At 55.6% G+C, this 22,490-nt stretch overlaps 1 protein-coding gene across 2 annotated transcripts in view; it reads left to right on the top strand.

Moving 5' to 3' along the window:
- The window catches only part of ITGA3 (integrin subunit alpha 3), a 41,009-nt gene that overhangs the window by 3,124 nt on the left and 15,395 nt on the right, over window positions 1–22,490 (top strand). For both annotated transcript variants that reach the window (XM_050934695.1, XM_050934694.1), the window contains exons 2-5: window positions 16,026–16,153; window positions 16,771–16,853; window positions 20,898–21,141; window positions 21,716–21,799. In XM_050934695.1, coding sequence (XP_050790652.1) covers window positions 16,800–16,853; window positions 20,898–21,141; window positions 21,716–21,799 — 382 coding nt within the window. In that variant the 5' untranslated portion in view covers window positions 16,026–16,153; window positions 16,771–16,799. The remainder of the gene's footprint in view (window positions 1–16,025; window positions 16,154–16,770; window positions 16,854–20,897; window positions 21,142–21,715; window positions 21,800–22,490) is intronic.

The raw sequence follows: 22,490 nt of genomic DNA, 5'->3' as shown, positions 1-22,490 counted from the left end.
GAAAGGCAGCAAAGAAAAGTCCGAAGGGCAACAACTGCTTTTGCAAGTCTGACCCTGGGGCTGAGCTTTTCTGTCTCACCTGTGTTAGCTTTGGGATATCAAGATTGAGCATGCTGAGGGCTAAAAGTCCTGCTTTGCCTGCAGAAGGGGCCAGGGCTGGCTCCTTGCACCCTATCTGCTGCACTGCACAACTGGCAAGGTGTTTGTGTGTTTATGTGAGTGCAGGCTGCTTTCCTGTGGAGCATTCGGTGTCGACCACGCTCTACTGGCCTAGACATGCTGGTTGTCTGACATGAGCACGCTTCCCCCTTTATGTGAAGAAGAGAATTGACTACCTGGGTCCTCTTCCCTGGTGCTTGAATACAGATAGACCCTGGGGGTCTCTCTGGCTCCCAACCTGCACTGCCCAGTGGCACGACAGGGTCTCCTGAAATCCTGGCTTCTATTCAGCAGTCATGAAAAGGACAGCTGGTTCTGCTGCTGTTGGTGCTGGGCTGCCAGGAGAGCAGCATGACAAAGATAGGAGAGGATGGCTCAGCGGGGAGGGCGCACTGGCTATCTGAACCATTAAGGAGTTGGATTTTCAAGTCAGCTCATCATGTGCATACCAGGAATATACAATCGCTACGCCAGATTAGACCAGTGGTCCACCTAGTCCTGTCTCTGACCATGGTTAGCACCTGCTGCTTCAGAGGATGAAACAGTATAATGGATGATGATGGAACAACCTGTCCATAGGGGAAGTTTCTTCCTGACCCCTGTCAATTTGCAGCCAGCTTATGCCTTGAAGCATGAGTATTATGGCTCTGATCCAGCAAGACACTTAAACAAATGTATGCTTCTTAGCTCAATTCATGTGAACGAGACAACTCACGTTACTTAACGTTTCACATGTGTTTTAAGTGGCTTGCTGGACTGGGGCCTATACTAAGATGTGCTTTCATCCACTTTCATTGTATCTTTTAAATGTCATCTGGTGTCCTCTTTTTTCCTTTTGTTGAGGAAGAGGGAAAGTAGAACTGACAGGCGTTATCTGCACCAGTCATTATTTTCGACACTGCTGTCATGTCTATTCTGTTCCCACATTAAATAGCTCTCGGGGAAAATTTTCCAAAGCACCCAAGTAGCTTGGGAGCTAATTTGAAAAGTGGCATTGGTGTTTAGGAGCCTGATTTTCAATGACAGTGTAAATGCAGCAGTAAGCTCACTTTTGAAAGGGACTTTCATAGGTTCCAAGGCCAGGACAGACCGTTGTGATTATTGGCTGACCTCCTCTGGAGCACAGGCCAGAGAACTTCCCAAAATAATTCCTACAGTAGGTCTTTGAGAAAAACATCCGATCTGGAGAATCTACCATGGCCGACCCTTGGTAAGTTGTTCCAGTGGCTAATTGCTCTCACTTAAATTCAGACTGGAAAGAAGGCTACATTTTTATCTACTTCAGCTTCTAGCCACTGGGTGTGTGGTACCTTTCTCTGTGGGAGTGCAGAGCCTGTTGTTAAACGTTTGTTCCCCAAGGGCCGAAGTCACGTCAGGCACTCTGGAAAATGTTACCTTTCACCTTTTCAGTCTTTCTTTTGATCAGTTCAGCTGTGCATCGCTGGACCTCTTTGGTTTCTAAGTGGTCTTGTGGTTAAAGCCCTGGGCTGGCATCCAGGACTCCTCGGCTGCTGGGTGACCCTAGGTAACTCCCTTCTGCCCGTGTTTTCAAGTGTGTTCACCAAGTCTGGTTTCGTCCACTTCTGGGCACCCGCTCTGAGGCATTTAAGGGCTGGATTTCCAGAGGTGCTGAGCAGCTCCCATTGCAGCTGAAGTCAATGGGAGCTCCAGGAGCTGAGCGACTCTGGAGATCCGGCCTTAAGCATCCCAAGCTGGGTGCCCAGAGGTAAGAGGCTCTTTGTTTCCCCAGCTGTGAGATGGGAATAACAATCCTCATCCCCTGCTTAGTCCTTAGCTGTCTGGCGAGCACCATGCCGTCTGAAGACGGGTTACAGACGCTGCCAGGTGGTGGTGGTATTTTGAGGCGACCCAAACCAAACACCCTGAGGGGAGGCTGAATCCCTGGCTGATCCGACGATGCTCCAGGATGTGCTGTGTTCATTCCTGCCCACTTCTCGCTAGAGCCTAGAGACTCGAGCAGACTCCTTCGTTGAGCCCCCTATGATGAGGTCGGCTCACGATCCCAGGGAGGTTACCATTAATTCAGATCCCTCACTCCTCCCGTCCTGTCTCTGCTGCTCCCTTTCCCATTGCTCGATGGGCACGGCGGAGGTGGGGGCTTTGCCAGAGCCGTTCTGAGTGTCAGGTTTTAAACAAGAGGCAGTTCAAATAGAGTCGATGACAGGAGCATCAGAGGAAGCCCTGTGCCTCTGGCCCCGTGCCGGATTGCAACCTCGCCATCTGCCTTGAGGAAGGGGTGCCAGGTAGCTTCCCACAGCAGAGAGCCCATTGGGACTCCAAGGGTGTCTCTAGGCTGCCCCAAAGGGGGCGTTCGGAACTTGGGTTAGTTAACTCGGGTTCACGTTGCTGTGAAGATGCAGCAGCTCGGGTTCAACCCCAGCCTCCCCTTGAGGGTTGAACTTGAGCTGCTAACCTGAGTTAAGAGCTGAGTTGCATTGTCGTCTTCTCTGCTGTTTAAACCCCATTTAAGAACACGGTGCCAACGCAGCCTGAAAGTCTCCATCCCTCCCCGGGTCAGGATGTGCTGTAAATTCCTCTGCCCCTTTCTATACATCTGCTTATGCCCACCAAGGGCCCAGCCAGCTACACTGGCCGATGAGTAGAAATGGGTGGCGCCTGGGCCTTTCCAACCCCTCCCCGATGGATAGTCTTCTCCCACGGTTGAGGTCATGATCTGACCGGTGAGTTGGCGTCCTTGGGCTTTGCACAGCCAATCTAGGCATTCAGTATCGGGGAACTGCTGTGAGAGATTCCACTTTCTTCACAGCTGGACTGGAAATGCACATCTGGATCCCGCCTCGAGAGCAGAGTGAGGGCACCTCGTTTGCAGGTGCCCTCCCTCTGCCTGCCCAGAGCTGGGGATGGCTCACTGACCCTGAACACACCTCAGGCCCTGCCCTGAAATACTAGAATTGGCAGCAGCCAGGGTAGGTCCCTCCCTGTGCCCAACTGCATCAGGCAGCGGGGGGTTGCTCCTGTGAGAGCTAGGCCAGTAATGTGCTGGGGAGAGCCTGTCTCTCAGGGAATGCACATCTGGACAGCAGAGCTAGAGATGCTCTCTTGGCATTCTTGGTGCTCAAGGCAATGACAGCCTATGCAGGGGAGAGACTCCCTATCTGTGGCGGACGCTTGGCTGGTGTTCGGAAGGTGCATTGGCTCTGTTACCCCAAAGCTGTGAGAAATTAGGCCTATGGATTCGGGGGAGGGGGGATCTAGGAATTGCCCAATTGATCGATCCCAGCCTCTCCAACTGTGGAGGCTACACAGGAAGGTGCCCCAAAGAAACCACAAAGCCTAGCATGCCTGGCCTGTGCAAAGCTAGACAGTGCATCGGGGAATTCCTGCCTGACTCCATGCCCTGAAGCATGAGGATTGACACCCAATTTAATGGTAGCTGTGGAGTTCTCTGATCCGGTCCGTCTAGAGAGACAGTATAGCCCAGTGGGTAAGAGGGTGGAGTGGAGGAGACCTGGCTCTGCTGAGAGACATTAGACAACCCATTTGTCCTCTCTGTGCCTTTGCTCTCCCCCCTCTGTCCTTGACCATGGGGTGTCTCAGAATGGCCACCCAGAAGTGGAAGCAACCAGATGGTGAGCCCTTCGGGGCCATCTCTCTCTCTCTCTGGCTCTATGGCACCTGGTACGCTGGGGCCCTGCTGTCTGCTGGATACTGTCATGTAAATAGTAAACGTGAGCACAGGGACGCAGTGTCTGGTCGCCGCAGAGATGTTCTTTTTTTGTATCTGCAGTAGCAGCAATTGTTTAATTTCTCTGGAACCGCCTCCCCCCCTCCACCTCCACACTCCTCCAAAGAGAATTTTGCTAATTCAGGAAATGCTTTTACAAGCCTTTTGCAAATAACCAGAATTCATGCGGCTGTAAGTCAGGAACTGCCATTTCTCACTCTCCCTCTGCCCCCGCCCATCTCTTCTTGGGCTGGAGCCCTTCCTAAAATCACTAGGTGCTTAAAAAGCTGCCCTTCGCCTGCCTTCCAGCCATCTCCTGGCTCGCTGGCAGGCCAGTAATGCGTCCTTTCCAGTAATTACAAAGCCCATAAACTGATCCATTCTCTTTATCATTGCTCTGGGATAGTGACAGGGGATTGTGAGCTTCAAGGAAGATGCTTTTCCTTTTAGAGGCGCTTGGATCCATTTGTTTCTTTAACGGGATCGATGGTAAAAAGTCCAAGTAAAGCTCTGCAATATAGGGATGGGTCTGCCACAGCGTTCAGGGAGGAGGAAGAGAGTGCGTGTTGGGGATGAGGGGGTTGGTCTGGACTTACTATCTGGACAGTGGGTAAGGCAGGAAAAGAATAGAGGAGCTAAAATGCCAACTCTGAGTAACGCAGCCCTGGACTGCTCAGGGTGCTATGATGACGGGGGTCAGAAGGGTGATAGCTACAGAGTCCTAATGCACATGGATGGTGAGACTTAGGCCTGGTCTACACTAGGAAAATTAGGTGGTCATAACTACAGTGCTCAGGGGTGTGAACAATCCACAGCCCTGAGTGGTGTAGTTAAGCCAACCTAAGTCGCTGTGTAGACATCGCTAGGTTAGAACATAGGAATGGCCCTACTGGGTCAGACATCTGGCCCAATGTCCTGTCCTCCAACAGCAGCCAGTGCCAGGTGCCCCAGAAGGAATGAACAGAACAGGTAACATCAAGTGATCCATCCCCTGTCTCCCATTCCCAGCTTCTGGCAAACAGAGGCTAGGGACACCATCCTTGCCCATCCTGGCTACTGGATGGACCTATCCTCCAGGAACTTCTCTACGTTGATGGAAGTGGGCCGCTGTGGCATTTTAAAGTGTAGACAAGCCCTTAGAAAGTGAAGGAGGACAGACGCAAAGCGGAGAAAATGAACCAGGATGCGAGTGAATCACGCGAGATTCTGGCCGGGTTCTGCTAAGCAACGTTCATCCCAGCCGTGGGGTGGGGATCGTGGGAGAGTGGCTGGGATGGATCAGGAAGGACTGAGGCTGCTTGTAAATCTGCACGGCTTCCAAACGGAAGGAAAAACCTGTGTGCATGCGTGAAGTTTTGTGTTGGTTTGGCAGCTCTGCGGGGCAGAGACCCCCTGTGTATTTGCTCAGCAAGGCTCCAATCCCAGGCCAAATTTGGGGGATGTCTGTGTCCAAGCTGATAACCTCATTTTCTCCCTCTCTCCCTCCTGTCCATCACTCTCCTTCCCACTCCCTTTGGCCTTCGGCACAAACTGGCAAGTGAGGCTCTCCCGCGTGACGGATGAGCTGCTGCTCTGGAGTCTGGCAGCCAGGGAGCAGCCGGAGCAGCTGCTGCGTGGGAGCCTTGCTCTCCAGCCTACCCTTGGGGGTACATGGTGCAGCCGACCCCTCTGCCTCCTGGCCCTGCCAGGTCTGTTGCGTTCTGGGAGTCTAAGGGGAGCTGAGCGCCGTTTGATGGACAGGCACTAAAGATAAAGGAGTCTGGGCGTGGGGCTGCCTCCCACTCCTGCTCTGTGTCCTTGGCAAAGGGGAGCTGTTGAGACGTGCCATGTGGGTCTGTCGTCACCTGGACCCAAGGCAGCAGGGTTGTGGGGGCAGAGTCCAGAATAGCTGGAGGCCCCTTGGAATCCTGACTGAAAATAGCCCAGGTGGCTGCTAGGGCAGGGGCATTGGGGCCTACTTCATGGGGATGGCAGGGATTCTTGGGCCCCCTGCCCCACTGTGTACTCAGCCCCATGGCTTCCTGACTGCCTGCTTGCATGGAGCTGAGGCTGTGCGAGGTGCTTCCTTGCGCCAGTCTGCCCAGGACACCAGGGCTTGCTTTGCTCTGGCTTGTGCATGGAGGGTGACAGCTGCACAGTGCCGGGATTGTGTCACAGTCTCCACTTCCTCTTTCCCCCAGGCCTGGGCTCTTGCCAGGTGGGAAGATGCTGGGCCAGCACCCCAGAGGAGCTGGAGCTGATAAAGGGAGAGAGAGCACAGATCAGGGTGTCCAAGGCAAATCCCAGCTGGGTCACTTGCCGCCACCCTCCCCAGTCATTCTAAGTGAATACAGCACTGGCCCAAAATGTAGTGCGGCATAGCGGCATGCTGGCTAAAGGAGCTGCCAGGTTGCACCCCAGAGGTGACTGCATCTTGGTGGCGGGATTGCTGATTGTAAAGTGCTTTGAGGTGAAAGGTGCTCTAGGGCTGTAAGATCTGCGCATTAGCAGGGAGTGCTTGGTCCCTTGGGTGGAGGTGGCTTGCTCTGCTGAGGGCCCACAACCATCTGGCTGAGGAGAGCCGTGCCTCGTGTCCAGTCTATTGTCCCCTGGCACAGCCAGCACGATCCACGCCCCTTTGGCTTCTCCGATGCTCACGTGCTCCTGGCTCGTCTGGTGCTCCTGAAGCTGTCAGATATTTGGGATTTTTTTTTATAGCCAGGAGCTATGGGGAACGTCAGCGGTGGAAGCATGTGCTGGCCTGCCAGGCATGCAGGGACGGCACCCAGCCCGTGCCTTGAGCGAGAGATGGGAGAGGATTCCAGGGGCTGGGGCTAGATGGGAGCCTCTCTGCCTGCTTCCCCTCCCCACCTGGCTCCCCTCCTCCAGCCAGGGCCTGTGGGGGAGTCACCACTGGTCCCTGCTGTACCAGCTGACACTGGATCCAGGGCAGGGAGTGGCAGGGGGGCTGGGGTGGGGGGCAACTTCTTGCATTCCTGTCTGCTCCCTTCCCCGTGCTTTCAGCATGCTGAAGCCCTGCCTGCTTCAGGGTGTGGGCAATTCCTTCTCCCCTCTCCACAGATCAGCAAATCCTTCTGCAGCTTCCTCAAATGGGGGCCTTCTCCCTGGAGGATTATCCCCTGCCTGAGGGATCTGTGTTTACCCTGACAAAACTACCAGCTCTGTCTGCCCTGACGTCCCTGTGCCCCTTGGCGCTGGAGGGATTCCCAGCTGTGTCACTCCCCCCGGGAAAGCAGCTCATGCAGGAATCTTGCCTGATTTAGGTGGGCTGTTTGTTCCTCGGGAGCAGGGATCCAGAGAGGGGCATGTCCGTAACCGAAACACACTTTCCTTTCCCCTCCCAGCCCCAAATATCGGAGGCTTTTTGGAACGGTTGGATCTGGGTCCAAACTCTTCAATGAGTCCTGCACCTCACCGCCCTGCCTGAGCCAGGAATAGAACCCAGGCGTCCTGGCTCTGTCCCTACTGCTCCAACCACTAGACCCCACTCCCCTCCCACAGCCAGGAACAGAACTCAGCTCTCCTGGCTCGTAATCTTCTGCTTGGAACAAATCAAATGAAACCTCTGACTCTGAACAGGGGGCCCAGAGGTTGAAGGGAGCTCTCTCCTACATCAGAGCTTGTCACCTGCATACATTTCCCCACTGTCCTCTTCCTCTGCACCCCCACACTGCAACTGAGGCTTCCCCATTCCCGGAAGGAAACCTACAAACTTCTGGGGCCGGGGCAGGTGGGAAGACAAATTTTAACCACCCGGCCTAAGGAAAGGCGGCTGGATTTTCCCCGAACGTCCTCACCAGCGACCCTGCCGGGGCCAGAGGGAAAGAGCAACTCCAGGCCTCCCTTGGCAGGGAGCAGGCGGAGGCTGGAAGGGGTAGTGGGGGCGTACTGTCCGCCTCCACCCCCAAAGTGCGCTCTGAGGGTTGCTGGTGTGGCTGAGGAAACTTCCCCTTCCTCCCAACGCTGGTGAGCATCGCAGATCCCAGCCTCTGCCGTCCAGGGCTCAGCCCCTTGTCCTGCGTCTGGGCTGCAGCTCTGCGGCAGCAGGTGGCCTAGCAGGAGGGGAAGCCGGCCTCAGAGCAGCAAGGGGATATGTCTCTCTCCTGAAGGCCGTGCAGCAGGGGCAAGGATCAGACAGTTCCTCCCACTGCCAGCATCCCGGTGGGCCGGGGGATGTGTTTATAATAGGGAGAGGAGTGAGCGATGGCCCTGCAGCAGGGAGGAATGTGCTCGCTCCACGCCGGGCGATTCACGTAGCTTTAATGCTAGATTTCTCCCGCCCGAGCCAGGACCACCCACTTCGGGGTACGAGGGGAAGTCAGTGCCTGCCTTTGCGCAGCCTGGAGATTCCTCCTCACTAGCTTTCCCCCCTCCCCTACCCCCGTTCTGCAGGGGGGAAGAATTTGTTCTTTGCAACCTTTTGCGGCTTATGTGGGAGCTTCTGTCCTGGGCCAACCCCCCGCCCCCTCGTGCTAGGTGCTGTACAAAAAGCCAGCCTCTGCCCCAAGGAGCCAACGCCAGAGGTCGCTGAAGCCATATCAAGGAGCAGAAGGAAACAATGGGTCAGTAGCAGTCAGCGGTCTCAGATCACCCTGCTGCCTAGGTTACCTCTGCCTTGCTCCACGAATGGACCCCCCCAGCTCCACCCTGGCCCCCTGCTCCTGGCGCTGAGAGGCGATCCACGTGCATTCAGTTGTCTTCCTCTGGGAGAAGATGAAGAGGCTCTTCTGAGGTAGGGTGACCAGACAGCAAGTGTGAAAAATCAGGACACGTGTGTGTGTGAGAGTGGGGTGGGGTGAGGTAATAGGCGCCTGTATAAGACAAAGCCCCAAATATTGGGGTTGTCCCTATAAAATCGGGACATCTGGTCACCCTATTCTGAGATATTTCTAGGGCCTCCATCAAATTATCCAGCTTTCATAGAATATCAGAGTTGGAGGGGACCTCAGGAGTTCATCTAGTCCAACCCCCTGCTCAAAGCAGGACTAATCCCCTAACTAAATCAGGGGCAGGGCAGGACAAAGCCAGTATCATCCCTCCATTTCACAGCTGGGAGCTGAGGACAGAGAGACCGAGTAACTTGCCCAAGGTCAAACTGGGTGTCTGTGGCAGAGCAGGGAATTGACGCAAGGCCTCCTGAGTCCCAGGCTAGTGCTCTAACCACTGGACCACCCTTCCCTCTTCAGTCACTTTCAGTTGAGGGTTAGTTTAATCCCTATTTCTGCAGTTCACCTCATCCCCCCCCCCCAACTCCACCCTTGCCACCTTCTCCTGGGGACGGGCTTGATTGGCATTGGATCTAGTCCCTGCTCTGGAGACCCTGCCTTCTCTGCTTCCCCCACCTCCTGGGAATCCTACACCATCTCCTCCTTGGTCTCAGCTGCCTGGGAGTCGTTGTTGTCCTTTGCCGTGTGCGCGTGGATGAGCCCTGGGAGGAAGAGATTTGCTTTATCTTGCCCTGCCAGATGTGTGCCTGTAAGTTCCTGTGTGGATGGTGCCCATCCCCTCTGACATCACGGCCGCTGCTTTCTAAACCCCGTGGCTCCTTCTGCTGACGAACGCCCCACCACCTGCATGTGGTGATGATGTTAATGTCCTCGCTGCCCCGGCGTGGGGCTAGTGGTTAGGACCCTGCACTCTTGGGTTCTGCTTTTGGCTCTGGGAGGGGCCGTTGTCTAGTGGTTAGAGTAGGGGATGCCAGGACCCTGGGGTCTAGTCCCAGCTCCGCCACTGACTGGTTGTGTGGCCTTGGGTGAGTCCTTTCCCCTCTCTGTGCCTCTGTTTCCCTTTCAGTAAAACGAGGATAATAGTGGCTTACCTCCCACAGAGGAGGGGCGTGTGTGAAGCTGAATTCCTTGATGGCAGCAAAGGAGATCCTGGCCTGGAAGTAGCTGGAGATGGACAAACGGCCCTATCGCCTCTCCTGCATGCTCAGCTGCCACCTCCCATCTCGCCTTTTGCCCAGCGGCTGAGGGGCCGATCTCCAAGCAGATGTGCTATTAACTAATGAGGGCTGGGGTGAGGCTGTGGCCAGGCTCCTCTCTCCGTGCTGAGGGCTTGGCCTGGCTCCAGGGCTTTATTTGAACAGCTCGCTCTTGGCTTAGCTGGCACCGGGCAGCCTTTTCAGCCTGGCTCCGCCGAGCAGCTGCCATGGAGCTGGGTTTTCTTTTGCTGTGCAGGAGGGTCCCCCTGACTCCCGCAGGCTGATTCCCACTCAACCCGCGTCTCCCGCTCTGGGGGGCAGCTGGCATGTGGGATGGCTCCCCCCTGGCCTCGGGGGCTGAAGGTTCTGCGTGGGCCCCTGGCCCAGACACATTGGCCCTGGCACCTCCTGGCTGCTTGGTCCTGTGCCAGGTCAGTTTCCAAGACTGCTGCCTGCCTTCCCGGAAACTGCTCCCCTCCTCCTCCAGGAGGCGCATGGGGCCCACGAGCAAAGCCTCATGCAGGGCAGGGTCCAGGCTAGGGTGACCAGATATCCCAATTTTGGGGTCTTTTTTCTTAGATAGGCTCCTATTACCCCCCCACACCCATCCCGATTTTTCACATTTGCTGTCTGGTCACCCTAGTCCAGGCCGGGGGGCGGAGAAGAGACAGAGGGACCTAGTTCAAACCAGTTAGACCCTGAGTGTGTGGGCGAGACCCACCAGCCTGACACCCGGGGACGAATTCGCTGTAGTAACTCAGAACCCCCCCCGTCGAGTATCTCCAATGGCCAGTGATGGCACATTGTCTGCTAGCGGTCATGGATGGCCTGGATACCATTGTAGGCAACTTCAGCACATCATCCCTGCCTTCAACGTATCAAACTCGGCCTCGAAACAAGTTAGGTTTTTTTTTTTTGCCTCCCTGGTTCCCCTTGAAAGGCTGTTCCAGAACTTCACTTCTCTGATCCTCAGAAACCTTGGTCTAATTTTAAGCTGAAACTTATTGATGGCCGGTTTGTATCCATTTGTTCTTGTGCCAGCCGTGGTCCTTAACTTAAATAACTCCTCTCTCTCCCTGGTGTTTATCCCTCTGATGTATTTATAGAGAGCAATCAGATCCCTCGCAGCCTGTGTGTTATGCCAAGCTCCGTAAGTCTCCTCTCGTAAGGCTGGTTCTCCGTTCCTCCAATGGCCCTAGTAGCCGTTCTCTGCAGCTGTTCACCTTTCGTGCCCGAGTGATTTCTCGGGAAATCTGTCCTTAATGCTTGTTTCACCAGCATGTCTCACCCCAACCCGCCTGTCCAGCCTTCTCTCCTGAGACTGACTCCCTGGGAGCCATTAATCCCAGCTGCAGTGTGGGGGGGTTCATATGGACCCTGGCCCAGCTCAGGTTGGACTGAGAACCCCCAAACTCCTCTCACCCAAGAGCTGTCTGACAGGAGCAGCCGGCAGTCGCTACCAGTGGGGGCGGAGAGGGGTTCCAGGGGCCGCTCCCCTGGTCTGAAGCCCCCTGCCATGCCGTTTGCTAATGTTTCCATCTCTTGGTGGCCTCTCCCTGCTGTGGTGTTCTGGCCTGGTGGCTTCCATCCCCAGCCAGTTGCTAGAAAGGTCTCTGATGACACACGCTGACTTGTCTTGCTCCCAAACCTGGGCGCCTCTGTGCTCTCAGCTGCTCGTAGGCAAGGCTCCTGGGCACGCGATGGCATCGGGCAGCAGCCGAGGCTGTGAGAGCGGCAGGAACACGGCTAGCTGGCATGTGGACGTGCATCTGCTGGGGGAAGCGATGGGTCGTTTAACCCTTTGTAGCTGGGGCTAGAGCTCTTCGCCCTGAATGGCAGCGTGTTTCCTGTAATCGCCAAGAGCATAGGGCATGTGGACTCTTGTCCTGCCGGAGGGATGATCTCTGTGGAGACCCCTGCTTGCCTGCCGCTGGCCGGTGGCAGGGTCCATGTTCCCTGCCTGAGACAGATGCGTCGTGGGCCTGCCTCATGGCCATTGATTTGGAATCACCCTGTTCTGCCTGATTTAGTTCTGGGTCTGAAATTCACCTTTGGCAGGGGTGGGTGATTCTGGCCCATCCTGAATTCCTCCTACGGTACCTCGCTCTCGTGGGGAAGCCACCTCGGCACCCTGCCAGCCCCTTCCCAGCGCAGGTACCAAATATTGCGCTAAAGTACCCGGCTTGGGGAAGTTAAAGCAAGATCCGCTCTAAAAGCCTGTGCCCAGGTGCATCTTGGAACAAATTTTATTATGGACTCAAAACTGGTCAATTTCCCTTGCAGCTGGTGTGCTGGGCATATTCCTTAAATGGCTCTGTGCTGCTGAGCTGAAAAGACACAGTTGCCCCTGCCCCCCCCCTTGCCTTTGCACTCCTGGTTGGCATGAGGCCCTGGCACAGGGAAGCTGACTCACTCCCCTCTGACCCTGGCATCCTGTGTGTGTGAAGCTGGAAGTGGAGTGACTTGTCAGGAAAGTATTTCCCCTCCTGAGCCGTGGGCACCTGAGTCACTCGATAAGCAGGCCGCTGCTATCTGCCTGCGCCTTCTGGCGAGTCCGCGGCCCTGTACGCACAATGGACGTGCCGGGACTCGTGCAGGAAAGGGATCGGCAGGTAGGTGAGCAGGGGAAGATCTCACCTCTTCCATCACAGGCGACCGGCTCTGACTCAGAGCTCGGCTGCACCCCCTGCTGCTCCAGTGCAGAGTCCAACTCGGCCTGGCTGCTTTCCACTCTCGCAGTCCCAGCACTCTGGGAAGGTTTAAATTTATCCCGCAGATGTGGGGGTCTAATCCAGACTCTGCCATAGCCTCCCTGTGGGACCGTGGACAAGTCAGTTAATCTCTCTCGCTTCTTTCCCGTTCCTCCAGCAGGGTGGGTCTGAGACCCTTCTCAGCCGTGTCCCAATATCTCCCAGCCCCCTTGGCTCCCAGCCCTCTTCCTCTCTTGTGTTCCTCTCCCCCACCAGCAGCTCTTTCTCCGTCTGTCTCTCATTTGGCTCAGGCTTGTGTGAGGTACAGCTCGCAGGGTAGATGCTGGCGAAATCGCAGCTGTGAGGGTAAGGAGAGACAGATCTACATGAGCCAGGGTGTAACTGAAAGACATATGCACAGGTATCTAAGATATTAAAGGCCGTATGTTGCCAGCACCCGTGCAGATAGAACTGAACAGAGAGGAAGGTCAGGGCCCTTGCCTAGGACTTGGGAGACCCACATTCTTGCTCCATCGCAGACTTGGGGCCCAGATCCTCGAAGGCATTTCAGCTCCTAACTTCCTTTAGCCTCCCCGGGCCTCAGTTCTCACCTGTAAAACAGTAACAGCGGGTGCCCAGCCTCCCTGGGGTGTCATGAGGGTACATACAGAGACGATGGTGAGGTGCAGATGCTGTGGCACCGGCACCCATCTAAATACCTTAGACAGACAGGTAGAATTTTACTAACTACTCTCCCTCCACCCCCAGGCTGCCATCCATGCCATGGGGTTGGAGTAGATGAGTGTGTTGTGACAGGCGGCCGATGGGCGAGGCCTGTGGGCCACTTCCTTATAGAGGTACAATACTCGCCACCATGGTCCAGGGAGTTGTTCTTGGTTTACTGGTTGTGGGTTGACCAGGCCACGTGTGAACGGGTGTCTACCACCGAAGTGTCAAGGTAGCGACTTGTTGGGGGCTCCTCCTGCTGTTTGATCCTAATGGCTGTTACGTGCCCAAATGCTACAGTGATGGGCACAGAGCACACATTTAAACACAATGGCGACTCGACTCCCAAACGTTGCTGGCTGGAGACCCCCTCTCTGCTATGGCCAGGGCAGGGGGCACTGCTGTGTTCCCACAATCCTTACTCCCTGTCAACTGGAGTTTGCGATCAGAAGAGGAGTCTGTCCCCGTTTATACAGCAGACATGGGTTCTACTCCAGATTCTGCCACAGACTCCCGGGGAGACCGAAGGCAAGTCACTTAATCGCTCTGTGCCTCAGTTTCCCCATATCTGCGTGATTCTAGTAATATTTCCCTACCTTGCAGAGGGGGCTGTGAGGATAGAACCATCTGGATTTGGGAAATGCTCCCATACTACTGATATGGAGTTAGCTGGACAGAGAGATAGAAATTCCCCTGGTCTTGGCTGGATCGGAGAAGATGGAAGTCGGATCTAATCCCCGCTTGGTTGTGGGCTTGCAAACCCAGAGTGAGATTCTGCAGAAGCCAAGCCACCCTGGGATTCTTTGCATAGCCTTTTGATCTCCATCCAGCTTCCAGGCCAGGCTGTGTGGTCTTCCTACCTTCCTCCAAGGTGGTGGAACATCGCTGGAACCTCTGGAGAACCGAGCTGTAGAAGGAGCCTACTTCTGCGGAAGAATGTAAAGAAAGTCACAGCTGAAGTGGTTGAATATTGAGGGATCTGTAAATTTCCCAGCAGTGCCGTCTCACCCTGCCCTAAACAGCCAGATTAACCTTTTATGGGCTTAGTACCAAATATATTTGTGGGTCCCCATGGGGGCAATGGACATGGTGTCGGGGGGTCGGTCCCTGGAGTGAGAGGCCGGCCAGGGGCATGGTATGGCAGGGGCAGCCCCACTCCACCTAGCCCAGTGTGAGGGCACTGTTTTTTGCCAAACGGACAATGTCCTGCCCTGTCCTGTGCTGGCAGCGTGCCCCTTCCTGTTGGGGTGGGCCTATCCCGCACCACACAGCTGCCCCACCCAGCACCCCCTCCCCCCGTCTCCCTATGGCCAGGGCCCCGCCCCAAACCCTTCCACAACTGCCCAGTGCCCTCATGCACACAGTCCCACACCCCAGCCTGGGAATCCAAAATGGGACCAAATCTTGACTTCTTCCCTCCCTGATGCCTCGTCCCTCTAAATCACCTGCAGTCTTCTTATGGGGAGACATTGAGTGGTGGGGGCAGATAATTTTGTAATGGTGACACCCAGCTGCTTCCCCTAGAGGAGCTGCTCGGAGCCGCTTGCCCTGATCTGTTTCTGGAGGAGGAGGAGGATTGTGCGAGGAAGGTTGGCGTTCTAGGGCATAGCTCCCCGTCCTGCATGAAGACATCTCGGTGAGGCGACTAGGGGCCAGCTGAAGTGTTGCCAGGTGCACAGCCGACGGGAAGGGAGACATTAGCTGCAGTGAATTAATATTGAGATGGGCTCTTCAGCACCCTACCCCCCACGTGTGCACACGTAAATAATATGTATCCATGGCAATATAGCTTCCTGCTGCTGCTCCTGCCGAAACAGGGAACAAGTGAAATTATGTAAACGGATCTCGAGTTTAATAGTAATCTCGGCGCTCGGTGACAGACAGTCTGACTGGCACTGGAGCAATGGGATTTTGGGGGGACGAGCCCTTGGTGATAGACGGTCGAGCTGGTGCTGGAGCAATGGGCTTGGGGGGGATGAGCCCTTGGTGATGGACAGTCTCACGCTAGAGCAATGTGGTCAAGGAACAAGCCCTCGGCGACATAGTCTTCCTGGCAATGAGATTTGGGGGATGAGTCCTTGATGACGGACAGTCCGATTGACAATGGGGCAGTGGGCTCAGGGAATGAGCACTCAGTGACAGACGGTCTGACTGACACAGAGATGAGCTGTTGACAGGAGAATGCCCAGCTGATCCTGGGCGTTGGATCAAGGGGCAGAGCAGGCTGGTTGGCCCATTGCAGCTCCGGCTGCATTCAGGAATAGCCCCAGCGGTGCTGGTCCCTAGGGGAAAGGCCAACGGGGGCTTTGGTGTGGATTGCTTTGGGGCCTGCGTGCAGAGACTCCAGTCTGCCTGCTGCAGCCACTGCCAGCACGGCCTTGTGAGAAACAGCTCTCCCGTTGGTGAGCAGCCGGGTTCCCTCCAGGCCTGTCTCTAGCTAGGTGTTTGTACAAGCTGCGCCCAATCTCGGTTATGGTCTTTTGGCACTACCGTAACAATAGTAACAGGGGTCCGAGCCCCCTTGTAAGCTTCTTGCCTGTTATGCGGCATTGCTGTGTGCTGTTCAGCAGCAGCTACGTTCCACCCCAGAGGTGACTGCATTTTGCTGCTGAGTGAAGTTGATTCTCCTTTTTCTGCCTTGATGTGTGTGTGTGTGGGGGGGAGAGGTTGCAAGGAAGAATTTAATGCTTGCAAAGTACTGTGAGATCTCGGTGGGGAGACGGCTGCTTCAGGGAGGGTGCAGAGCACCAGGCTCACAAGCGTAAATGCTGAATAGATTCCCAGGCCCCTGAGCTCCTTTGCTGTCTTTTGTCTTTGGCAGGCTGCTGACCGGAGCGCCCCAGGACTTGGCGGCTGGGACAGAGAATGCCACGCGGACGGGGGCCGTGTACTCCTGCCCCCTGAGTGTCTCCACAAATGACTGCGAGCGAGTGGACATCGAGGAGAAGAGTATGCGAGCGCTTCTCAGCTCCCTGCGCCCCACCCAGGGAAACCCACCCCCAGCCAGCCTAGCAGCTTGGGAGGTGGGGGTTAAATACCACCCGTCTTGGGTGATGCTCCCACTCCGGAGCTGTTGCTGTCTTCAGACTCCTGACCCCATTCTGTCCTCTCTCTGCTGGCTGATGGGGGAGCCACGGGGTGCAGGGAGGGTCCTGTTAACCATCTAAGAGCTAAACCCAAGCTGGAAGGGAGGAGAGAACAACCCCTTCCTCACTGCATACATGCCCCCTTCTCCACCCCACTGCTCTGTCAGTGCTCCCCCAGCCCTGCCCCATGGTAGCATGCTCTCCAGGGCAGGCAGCCCCATCCTTTCCCAGTCCTGGGCTTCCCCTGTGCACTGTCCCATGCTCTCTTATGAAGTTCAGCCCCTGCAGTAACTCACTCATGGCAATGACATGCTGCAGAGGGCTGGGGGACTCCAGCCCTGCCTGGGAGGGTCTCTTGCTGGGGGAATCCATGCCCTGGTTGCATTATTTGAGGGCTGGTGCATGAGCAGGGGAGGTGGCTGCACATTCTCATGTGGTCACTGCTCTTGCGTCATTGTTTCCTTTGCTCCGTGTGCCCAGGTGAACCACGGAAGAACATCATTGAGGACATGTGGCTGGGGGTGACCATCGCTAGCCAGAGACAGCCCTCGGGGAGAGTGCTGGTGAGTGTGGCCTGCTGGGATGCCTTGAGGGGTTTGGTGGGGGGAGCTTTCGAGAGCTTGAGCATCACATCTAGGACATGATTCACCATTGCACGTGCCTTGCACAGCATTTACACCAGTGCAGAGCAAATACAAAATGAGAGGGAGCGGAGCGTAGCCTAGTGTTTAGAGCAGGGGACACCAGGCCTGTTTCTTCTCTTCTGTCCTCAGTGTCAGGCTTGACACCCATGGAAAGTGGGTGGGAAATGCCCCCAGGTCACTCGCTTGTGGTACTTTGCATGAGTGTGTAACTGGCAAGACATGGTGCACAGCGGTGGGGAGTCCTGGGTTCTATTCCTGCCCCGATCTTGATTATGGGCAAATCACTTGCCTCAGTTTGCCTATCTGTAAAATGGGACTAATGAGACTGACTGCCCCTCACAGTTTGAATTAATGAATGGATGAGGAGGGGCTGCAGACGAGCAATATAATGGGGCAGGTCACAGCTGCAATTACACTTAGTATAGAGGTGCAGCCTGTGGAGACCACAACTCCCAGTATGCAATGCTCCAACTTGCCCTGGCCTTCTGCATGGAGCATTGCATGCTGGGATTTGTAGGCTCTGTGGGCAGCGCCCTTGAATTAAAGGTGAAGGCAGTTACTCTTTAGTTGCAGCGGTGTAGCTCTCTCTAGGGTTTGAAACCATGCAACTGCTTCCCTCTCTCTGTACCACTCTGTCCGCCCCTCCCTCGCCATCTCATCGGCTTCACCCCGAAAAGGCCCTGTCAGGGCGCATGGTCCCCAGTCATCCCTTTTCGCTGGGCTTTCCCCGAGCGAGGATCTGGTTTCCAGACTGAATGGCAGCCTGGAGAAAACCAAACCAGTGCAACAGCCTTGGTGCCAGCAGCTCAGCCCATGGCCGCCGGCTGAGACTGCGTGGGAAAGAACGTGAAACAATCCAGAACTGAAAGGGGAAGGCAGCCCCCGGGGGATTCAGCAGAGCCGAGCAGAGCTTAATCATTGCCTGCTGCAGTTCTGCCAAGTTCTCTCTGGTCTGTCTCTGTGAGATCCATGGCCCATCACGGGGATAACTGGGCTCTGCGGTATTCTGTGGGTCTGGCTCTCCGTTGCCCAGTTGTTTATACCAGGCAGAGGGTTTCACAGTCCGATCTGTGGTAACATCTGCCCTGTGTAGTTAGCGTCTGAGGTGCAGGGCAATGGAGAATCAACCCCATAGGTGCCTATAGAGCCCAGTTACCTCGGTGATGGGCTATGGATCACTTACTCGCTCTCCGATGCTTTTGCTGGCAGGGGTCCCAGGCCGCTCTTGAGCTCCCGCTTCCGGTTCAAAATGCCAACTCAGTGGCTCAGGCAGGGGGTCCAGACCCGGCAGAGGTCAGGGGAGGCTAGCGACCCCGCAATGGAAATATTGTGGGGGCTCCCTCTGACTCCTCCTATACCTCTGCCCCTAGCCCATTTGCCAGAAGCTCCCCAACACCACCTCTGCCCCCCCTTTCCCCAGGGATTCTAGTTTCAGACCCATCTGCCTTTTCTAAAGCACATTTGTGGCTGACATCACGGCCCTTGGGGCTGATGTCTGTGCCGTATCCACAGGGGGCCATGTTCATCCCGGCGTAATTCCATGTGCTCCCCTGAAGGTAACTGAGCCTCGGGAGGGATCTGATCCAGAGCAGAGAAAGCGGAGCGTGGGCTTCACCTTCAGGCTCTGTGCCAACCCCCCCCTCGCCCCCCAACAGTTGTGTAACTGGCAAGACATGGTGCACGACGGTGGGGAATCAGACCCCTGCAGTGGAGTGCATCAGGACTCCTGGGTTCTATTCCTACCCTGATCTTGACGATGGTCAAATCGCTTGCCTCCATTTGCCCATCTGTAAAATGGGACTAATGATGTTCAGCCTGTTCAGACTCAAGGTCCTTCCGTCCTTGGCTTTCCTGCTGCGGCTGCCATCCTCACAACCACACAGCCAATGCCTACCCATGCTTGTCTTCATGCACATGAGCATGTCTAGGTATGCATGTATCCCAATCTTTGCATGGTCATTCACACCTATGCCATGCCCACTGGCATCCAACCCATTCCCCCTTGTACATGCACCCTTCGATACGCATGCATCCACTGGCATTGCTTCTAGGCAGTGGGCTATCAGGGGCTATGTGGACAGCTGCTCTGACCTGGAGTGGTAGGAGTGGGATATCGGGGGTATATGCACTGAGCACCCTAGCTTACATGCAAACACCCCTGCTCATGCTCACGCCTGTCCTTGCCCCCGGCGGCTTGTGGAGCTGCAGTTTCCATCTTCCCACACATCTGCAAATCCTAAAATTGGTTCAAAAGGCCTCAATTAAATTAGCTGGAAGGCAAGGCGGCACTTTGGGTAACAGGAGCTACATCTCCACAGCTGTGATTGGGAGGGACGGTCCCCGAGGGGCAGAACGGGGACATCTGTGACTACTGGCGCTGAGCGAACAGCAGACAGTTCCACCCAGAATGTCCCCCAACCCCGTTGGCTCCTATGGGGCTACAGCCAGGGAACAATCTCACGAGGTAGGAGAGAGAAAGGAAGGCTGGCCAGTGGTTAGGGCTTGGGAGATGAGGGGTCATGACCCTTCTCTGCCACAGACTGTTTGTGTGACCTTGGGCAAATCACTTAGCCTCTCAGGTCCTCATCTGTTTTGCTAATAGAGCTGCCCTAAGGATAAATAGACCGAAGGTGCTCAGATAACGCACTAATAGGTTCATGTAAATACGATCGCTGGAGACTGCCAGAGCTGCTGGTCCTGGCTGGATCTCTCACTCTGGGTAACAGTGCTTAGCTTAGCTCTGCCTTGAGTGCAGGGGACTGGACTAGAAGACGGCTCGAGGTCCCTTCCAGGCCTACGAGTCTATGCCTTCGTCTGGCTGCGTGCGAGGCTTGAAGCTGGGAATCGAAATGGATGAGCCGGCACTGCTTGAGCACAAAGGGCCATGCTGGGTTAGCACGGCTTACGCGTGCTTCCCCTTCCCTGCCCAACAGAGAGGGGAAGAAGGGTAACGCAGCTTTTGCTTCTACCCAGGATGCATTGGGCTGAATGAGAATAAAGTCTGCCGTTGCACTTGTTGTGCCGCAGACCAGGCACGACCGGGTCCCTGGCTGGGACTATGAGAATACAAATAATAATAATAATAATAATACATTAATTAATTCCAAGGGCTTGGTGATTGCCATGCTCCAGAGCTCATGCTGATCGCCAGCGGGGATCAGGAAGGGATCCCACCTTGCCCCATGGTACAGGATTCCTGAGTCTCATGAGGGTTTAGGCCTTCTTCTGAGGTATTGGCCATTTGAAGAGATGGTGGCCTTGACCAGAGGGTCTGATTGGATATGGCAGGAGACAGGAGGAGCTGTTGGTCAGATATCTGGGAGCAGGGCGCTGGGATAAGTGGGTCACGGCTTTGATTTGATTGGAGGTGGGGTATCAGGTTAGCCGTGCTGTTGGTTTGATCTGGTACAGTACAAAGTACGACACAGCAGAGGATGGACAAGTGCTCCAATCTGGTAGGGCAAGAGGTGAGGAATTGGAGAAGATGGACCCTGGTCTGACCTGGAGGGGCAAGAGATGGGATATGGGGGTATATGGACTGCTGCTCTGACCAGGAGTGGCAGGACTGGGATACTGAGGTATATGGACTGCTGCTCTGACCAGGAGTGGCAGGACTGTGATACCGAGGTATATGGACTGCTGCTGTCCTGTGATCTGGTAGGAGGTGGGATATCAGGAGTATACAGACTGTTGCTCTCACTTGAAGTGGTGTGAAGAGGGATATTGGGAGTATACAGACCTGGAGTAGCAGGAATGGGATATCAGGGTACATGGACTGCTGCTCTCCCCTGATCTGACAGGAGATGGAATATCTGGGTATATGGACTAGTGTAGCTGGAGGTGGCTAGCTCTGGCCCATTGGGCTGACCCAGGATACCAGCTCCTATGCGGAAGCCACAGTTCCCTGTGAGCCCCGGACAACAGCATGCTCGGTGCTCACCCAGTTTGCTGCTGGCTCCCCAGGCCTGTGCTCACCGATACACCAGGGTCCTAATGTCTGGCAACGAAGAGCAGCATCGCATGGTGGGGAAATGCTACGTCCGCGGCAATGACCTGCAGCTGGAGCTGGCTGACGACTGGCAGACCTACCACAACGAGATGTGTAACTCCAACACCGAGGAGACTGGCATGTGCCAGATGGGCACCAGCGGCGGCTTCACCGCCAACACCGTCTACTTTGGGGCACCTGGCGCCTACAACTGGCAAGGTCCGTGCTGCCACTGGCTGCTTTTGGTCCCCCGCCCCCACCCTGGCACTAGCCTTCCTTCAGCCCATCTGCCTGGACCAACATGGCCTCTCTGGGTACATCTACACCGCAAGGAAGACCCACGGCATGGCCGCAGCTGGCCTGGATCAACTGACTTGGGCCGCGGGGCTGTAAAATTGCAGTGGAGACGTGTGGACTCGGAGAGCCTGCAAGTGGGGAGGATCCCAGAGCCCTGGCTCCAGCCCGAGCCCAAACATCTCCACTGCAGTTTCCCGCAGCCTGAATCTGAGCTAGCTGATCCAGACTGAGACTCGGTGCTGCTGGGTTTTTATCAGTGTAGACGTACGCATGGTATGGCCGCAGCTGCTTGAGGGATGCTCAGCTGGCCACACCATGAGTGTCGAGTGGTTCTGCTAGGGGAGGAGGGCTGGTGGAGAGGGAAAGGGGCAGGAATTGTGCCTGGGAGGCAGCACAGATATACAGAGCGGCTGATGCTGGGGAGGGGGATGGAGAGAGATTCCTGTGCCACCTTCCTCTGACTTGAACTATTCCGTGTTTCCCTCCCCGGCTGCAGGGACAAACTACGTGCTACAGCGAGAAAGCTGGGACCTGGTCGACTTCTCTTACCCCAACCATAAGAACGGCAACATCTACATAGGTACCTTCTGCTGCATCTGGAAGGGACGTTCCCCCCCCTAGCCCTCCCCAAGTAACAACGCAGGGGGCGGGGATAGCGAAGGGCAGCTCTGCCACTGTCTCCCTATCGGACCCTATGGCAAGTCAGACAGCTGCTGTGTGCCTCGGTTTCCCCAGGTGTAAACTGGTGTCTGGTTTCCTCCTTTTTCCTACAAGGGAGTTCCCATGCGTCTGAATCATGCTGCTCAGGTCTAGGCTAGCGGGGTGCTTCCCCCATTGCTGTTAGCAGGTTGAGAGCCAAAGGGAATCTCAGTCCGATGCTCCTTTCCCCACAGACAGATGCTGAAATGGGAACTGGAATGGGGAAGGACCTTTAAAGCTTCCCTGACCCTCTGGGGCTGGCAGTGAAATCTCCCCTTGGGCTGGGAGGATGCTGGCGACCTCTCTCTTGTGAGGGCATTTGCAGCCTCCGTGTCATGAGCTTGCTGGGCCTCAGTCCACTTCCCAGCATCCTCAGCGCCAAACCCACTGCTGCTAATTGTTCCCTTGACTGTCAGCCTCAGGAGGGAGACCCAGGGCTGCCTGGACCAGAGACAGCTCATGCCTAGGGTGGGTCCCTCTGGGTCAGGGCAAGGGGGGCAGCTTGCCCTGCTGCTAAGCAGCTTACAAGTGCACTGGTGCATCAGCTGTGGGGATCGGTCTGGTGCCTCTGA

The sequence above is a fragment of the Gopherus flavomarginatus genome, chromosome 25 (assembly GCF_025201925.1).
Source record: "Gopherus flavomarginatus isolate rGopFla2 chromosome 25, rGopFla2.mat.asm, whole genome shotgun sequence".
Lineage (NCBI taxonomy): Eukaryota > Metazoa > Chordata > Testudines > Testudinidae > Gopherus > Gopherus flavomarginatus.
The sequence above is the reverse complement of the archived record's forward strand: the minus strand, read 5'-3'. Positions and strand labels throughout refer to the sequence as shown.